At 45.4% G+C, this 5,820-nt stretch overlaps 1 protein-coding gene and 1 non-coding gene across 2 annotated transcripts; one reads left to right on the top strand and one right to left on the bottom strand.

Annotated features, from left to right (window-relative positions):
* Positions 1–1,208: 1,208 nt before the first annotated feature.
* LOC148169288 (uncharacterized) lies at positions 1,209–1,973 on the bottom strand. Its single transcript, XM_088043466.1, has one exon. It carries the CDS (start codon positions 1,971–1,973, stop codon positions 1,209–1,211), a length of 765 nt encoding a protein of 254 aa, XP_087899592.1.
* A 1,895-nt stretch (positions 1,974–3,868) lies between these two features.
* LOC148169287 (5S ribosomal RNA) lies at positions 3,869–3,987 on the top strand. Its single transcript, XR_015770665.1, has one exon. It is a non-coding gene; the product is annotated as a 5S ribosomal RNA (ribosomal RNA).
* The last annotated feature ends 1,833 nt before the right edge of the window (positions 3,988–5,820 follow it).

The following is a 5,820-nucleotide window of genomic DNA, read 5'->3' as shown; positions in this document are numbered from 1 at the left end:
CCTCGCGTTAAAAACGAATCCACCAATGGCGTCGCCGTATGACTCATCGAGTTTATAAAACGGCCGTTCGAGCGACGCAAATTTTCAGTTGACTTTCGAACGTTCGTACGTACGGTCGGTCGGTCAGGTCAGTCGAAGCTACTACGTTAATTGATAAGTTTCAATTCATCCAAGATGGCGAGAACTAAACAGACGGCTCGTAAATCCACCGGTGGCAAGGCACCTAGGAAACAGTTGGCCACGAAGGCGGCCAGAAAAAGCGCTCCCGCGACAGGAGGTGTCAAGAAACCTCACCGTTACAGGCCCGGCACGGTCGCCCTTCGTGAGATTCGTCGTTATCAAAAGAGCACTGAACTTTTGATCCGCAAGCTGCCTTTCCAACGTCTCGTCCGAGAGATCGCCCAAGATTTCAAGACCGATCTCCGTTTCCAAAGTTCGGCCGTGATGGCACTTCAAGAAGCCAGCGAGGCGTACCTCGTCGGCCTCTTCGAAGACACCAACTTGTGCGCCATCCACGCCAAACGTGTCACGATCATGCCGAAAGACATCCAATTGGCGAGACGCATTCGTGGCGAGAGGGCTTAAATTTCATCCGATGACGATTCGACCACCTGGAATTAACAAATTCTTCATCTACGAAGGTGTTAAAAGGAGAAAAAAAAAAAAAAAATCGGTTCTTTTCAGAACCACAATTATTTTCCAACGAATTAAAAATTTATCGTTCGCGCATGCAACTTCTTGAGATAAATATTAAAAAAAAAAAAAAAAAAAAAGTTAGGTTATGTGATTTATTCACAAAACTCGTACTTACATAAAACGATAAACTTTTGTTTTTCTTTTTTTCTTTTTCATTTCATGAAATGTAATAGAAATGTTGCCAAATTATCACCCAGTTTCTTTTAACTGAGACTATTTGAAACAACATTATTATATTAAGTTTATCATTCTTTGTAAAACACTGTTTGGAATATCGAGTTACGAGGCGGGAAAATTATGAATGAAATAAGTATCTCAAGAATGTATGCATTATTTTAAGCGAATCTTTCGTTCGTTTCTTGAAAATAATTGTGGCCCTGAAAAGGGCCATTTATTTGTTGTATCGATGGTGCCCCTACGTCGATATATACGATCGGAGCACGTTCCCGAAACCACCAGGACGTCGTCGTCGTCGCCGTTGAAAAAATTAAATCATCATCGTCGTCGACTTTTCACTTCTTTCTCTTGGGTGAAGCGGTTTTTTTGGCTTTGGCGGTGACGGCTTTCGCCGTTTTCGGTTTTGGCGCTTTAGGTTTCTTCGTTGGACCGGCCTTGTTGGATTTCTTCGCTTTCGATGGGGTCTTGGGTTGTTTGACGGGCGATCTGGAGGCGGCGCTGGCTTTCTTTTCGGGAGCGGACGCAGCCTTTCTCGCCTTCGATACGGCGACGCTCTTCTTTTCGGCGGCAGTTTTCTTAGATTTCGCCGAAGCGGCGGGGGCGGTCTTCTTACCGGCCTTAGAGGCGGATCCTTTTTCGGCGGACGTCGGCGCTGACGCGACGGAACGTTTCGCAACGCCCGTCTTTTTGGATTTTGCCGATGACGACGCGGTCGCAGCGGTTGACCTCTTTTTCGTGGCGGACGGAGCCTTAGCTGCACCGGTGACGGCAGAAGCCAACTTGAACGAACCGGAAGCTCCTTTTCCTTTGGTTTGGACCAACGAACCTGAAGCGACGGCCCCCTTAAGGTACTTCTTGATGAAAGGCGCGAATTTTTCCGCGTCGACTTTGTAGTTGGCCGCGACGTATTTCTTGATCGCCTGCAACGAAGAACCGCCGCGTTCCTTCAAACCCTTGATGGCGTTGGTGACCATCTCCGAAGTGGGCGGATGAGAAGGTTTGCTTCTCGGATTTTTGGGCTTTTTCTCTTTCTTCACCGGTGAGGAGCCGGAAGTGGCACCGGCGACCGTCGAAGCTGCTTGATTTTCTACGTCGGCCATATTTTCGTGTTTTTTTTTCTTTTTATTATGGGCAGGTATGTACTTATTCTTCGTGAAAGAACGAATGAACTTTACAGAACGAATTGGGCGCCAAAGTCAAAGTGTTGGCGCGTTCGAAAACGCGCGGACCGCGGACTAAACGAGAGCCTTCTCGTCAAGTTAGAAAATTCAGTGGGCCTCGAATCCAGCTTTCGCGTGATGGCATCGTTCTCTTTACGCGAAGATCACCGCCTCCGGGTGCGGGAACGTGAGCGATTCGGTCGGCGATGGCCTCCTGGATTACCTCAAGTTTTCCCGGACGACCAGCCGACCTCCAAAAGCGAACGGGGACCGATCGAACGTCGACTCGAACAAAGACCTTCCGAAACAAGGAGATGACATCCAAGTTCGACGTAGACGTTACGCGTTTTCCACGAATAACAGGAAAGTTACGCTTTCGACCAGACAAACTTGGAACCATCCTCTACAAGTTTCACGAACGAAACGGTCGAAAAGTACGTGCGATGTTATCGAAAATCGCCTCGCAAAGAGACGCAGCACGGATCGGAACGACGACCGACGAACGTGCAGAGTGTAGGAAAAAAATTCCCAAAAGGTCGAAGATGACGTCCGAAGAGGTCGAATTTTTTCAAGAACGAAGATAAAACCGTCCCCTTTCGTGTGAGTTGATTTTTGAAAACGATCTTGACGAACAAGTCGGAAAAAAAACGACGTCAATTTCGGACTCGACCATGAGAAACGAATTTATACGACGAACGGACTTTTTCAACGACTTTTTCCGCTAAATCGGCATTTTTTTCTCAAAAATGACCTCACACGACAAAATCCGATCATCGAAGCTTGACCGAAAACAGTTTTGACGGCGAAATTCTCGTCAATTTAACGAAAATAAAGAGAAAATCAGACAGACGACCGTCGAACATCGAGCGACGGGAACGGACGAGATTTTTAATTTTTCTCGGCAATTCATTTCGAAAGAAGCAATTTCTCTCGAAGAAACCATTTTATTATCCAAGAAAAAATACCCAAACACCACAAACCAAAAAAAATACGAAAATCTTGCATTGTTTGCATTTTACCGACACTCCAAACAAAACTACGTCGATGTCGGCGGATTTTCGGTCGGTCGTCGGTCGACAGAAATCGAACGAAATTTTCATTCGTTCTTGACAAAAACGAAAAACATACAAATTCACAAAACATTCCCTCTCAATCGTCGACATTTCGAGTAGAAACGACGTACGACGAACGTTTTTAAATGAAATATGTACTCACTTAAACGTTCTTGTTTAAACGTGACGACGACGACACTTTCGACAACACATCACTATGAATCGAACGTCAGAAAAAGAATGAATCGAAAACAAATCATGAAACAACAACACCTCGCCTCGCCCGACCAGAGTGGTGGGAATTTCGATGAATGAACGGACAAAGAAACCGACCCTGTTATCAGTTCGCAGAAAGAAAGCAGGTAGCGGCGGCGGCGGCGAACCTTCAACCGTACTATTACGGTCAGTTCATGAATTAACCCCGTTCGGGGTTCATTTATCTACGGTCTGTGTCGGCGTTTACATCAAGTGGGTGCCGTTTTCATCTAAGCAAGTAAGTAAAATCAATTTTAAATCAAATTTTAAATTACGTTAATCGCAAGTGATTCGTACAGATCATCGTCAAACGAACAATTTGACGCCTGATACGACGAGTTCTTTCTCGTCATTTCGTCGCAAAAAAAATACTAGAAAAGCCACTCGCAAAAAAGAAAAAATTTAATTTCTTCTTTTAAATCTTGTATATTTTCTGAAATGCGTACCATCGAAGACTGTCACATTCAAACGATAGAACAATCACAAAAAATCGTCAACGACGACCTACCATATTGGAAAATTTTACCAGGCAACGGCCATACCACGTTGAATGCACCGCTTCTCGTCTGATCAGCGAAGTTAAGCAACGTCGGGCGCGGTCAGTACTTGGATGGGTGACCGCTTGGGAACACCGCGTGCCGTTGTCTCTCCTCTTTTCTTTTTTAATTAACATTTCTGATGTCAAACTTTTTTTAAATATATATATATATTTTTTTTTTCCATCGTCGTTTATATTCTCTCTGAGGAACTTATAGTTTATTAAGACAAAAATTTTTAATTCGTTCGAGTTGAATTTGTGGTTCTGAAAAGAACCGATTTTTTTTTTTTTTTTGTTGTTGTTTTTCCAACCAACTTCCAAGCTGCTCGAGGAGGATTTTTACTTTGAACTGGTGTATTTGGTGACGGCCTTGGTTCCTTCAGAAACGGCGTGCTTCGCCAATTCACCGGGCAAAAGAAGACGCACCGCCGTCTGGATCTCCCTGCTGGTTATGGTCGAACGTTTGTTGTAATGAGCGAGACGACTCGCTTCGGCGGCTATACGTTCGAAGATGTCGTTCACGAAACTGTTCATGATAGACATAGCCTTGCTGGAGATACCGGTATCGGGATGGACCTGCTTCAACACCTTGTAAATGTAGATGGCGTAACTCTCCTTCCTCCTGCGCTTCTTTTTCTTGTCGCTCTTCGAGATGTTCTTTTGAGCTTTTCCGGCCTTCTTGGCCGCCTTACCGCTGGTCTTGGGTGGCATTATATACTTTTTTTCTGGTCGTAGAGTTATAAAAACGTTTAAAAAAACAGAGAAAACGAGACAGACACGACGTGCACGTTACGACGAGTATACTCGATCTAAAACGCCGCACATCATCATTTGGTCTGTGGTTACTTTTTCGTGGTCTCACGATCTTCGTGTTCTTCCACAGTCATGGATCCTTTTCTTCGGTGGTTTTCTTCTTTCTTCTTGTTTTCTTCGGTGGCCTATTGTTTCGGTGGTTTTTCTTCTTTCTTCTTCGGTGGGTCTTGTGTTTCCAGTGTGGGACCTTTTCTTCTTCTTCTTCTTCTTTCTTCTATTCTTCTTCCATTGCGAGTCTTGGCCTCTTGAATCTTCTCGTGGTGGTTTCCTCTGTTTGCTTCCGAATTGTTGGGTTGTCATGTTCTGCTGCCTTCTCGAAGTGCCTCCTGGCGATCTTCTGGATGACATCTTCAATGGGTGGAATCTTCAGGTCGTTGTGGATTTGTTCGTTGGTCATGAACCATGGGGCGTCGATGGCGTTCCTCAGGGTCCTGTTCTGCACGATTTGGAGTTTCTTCTTTCTTCTTTCGTCTGCTTGGTTCCAGGTTGGTGCTCCGTACGTCATGGTGGGCCTAATAACAGAAGTGTAAATACGTATTTTGTTTTCAATACTTACCTTACTCCTCCGGTTGAGGAGTGGGTAGAGTTCCTGGTTGATCCTTTTCGCCTTGATTTCCGCTTCGTTGATGTGCTTCTGGAAGTCAAGTTTTTGGTCCATGGTGATTCCAAGGTACTTGACTTCCGTCTTCCATGGGATGTCTTCTTCGCTGAACTTGATGCTTCTTATTGGTTTGTGCTTCATTGGTCTCTTCGTGAAGATGATTCCGTTGCTCTTCTTCCCGTTGACTTTGATCTTCCATTTTTCTGTCCATTTTTCGATTTCCTCCAGGTGGGTGTTGATCTTCTTGGCGAGTCCTGCGGTGTGTCTTCCTTGGGCCAGGATGGCCGTGTCGTCCGCGAACGTAGCGATGACGGTGTCATCCGTCGTTGGAACGTCCGCGGTGTAGAGCAAATACAGGAGCGGCCCTAGGACAGAACCCTGAGGGACTCCTGCTTTGCTCCACTTCTTGGTGGATTCCTCTTCGTTGACTTTGACCTGAAAACAGCGATTAGTAAGGTACGAGTGGATTAACTTACCGTAGGCCAACGGGATCCGGAAATCGATAAGTTTCCGGACGAGTCCTTGGTG

This window comes from Gnatocerus cornutus, chromosome 8 (genome assembly GCF_029298725.1).
Source record: "Gnatocerus cornutus isolate USDA-ARS CGAHR chromosome 8, icGnaCorn1.1, whole genome shotgun sequence".
Classification (NCBI taxonomy): Eukaryota; Metazoa; Arthropoda; class Insecta; order Coleoptera; family Tenebrionidae; genus Gnatocerus; species Gnatocerus cornutus.
This window is presented reverse-complemented; position numbering and strand designations above follow the sequence as displayed.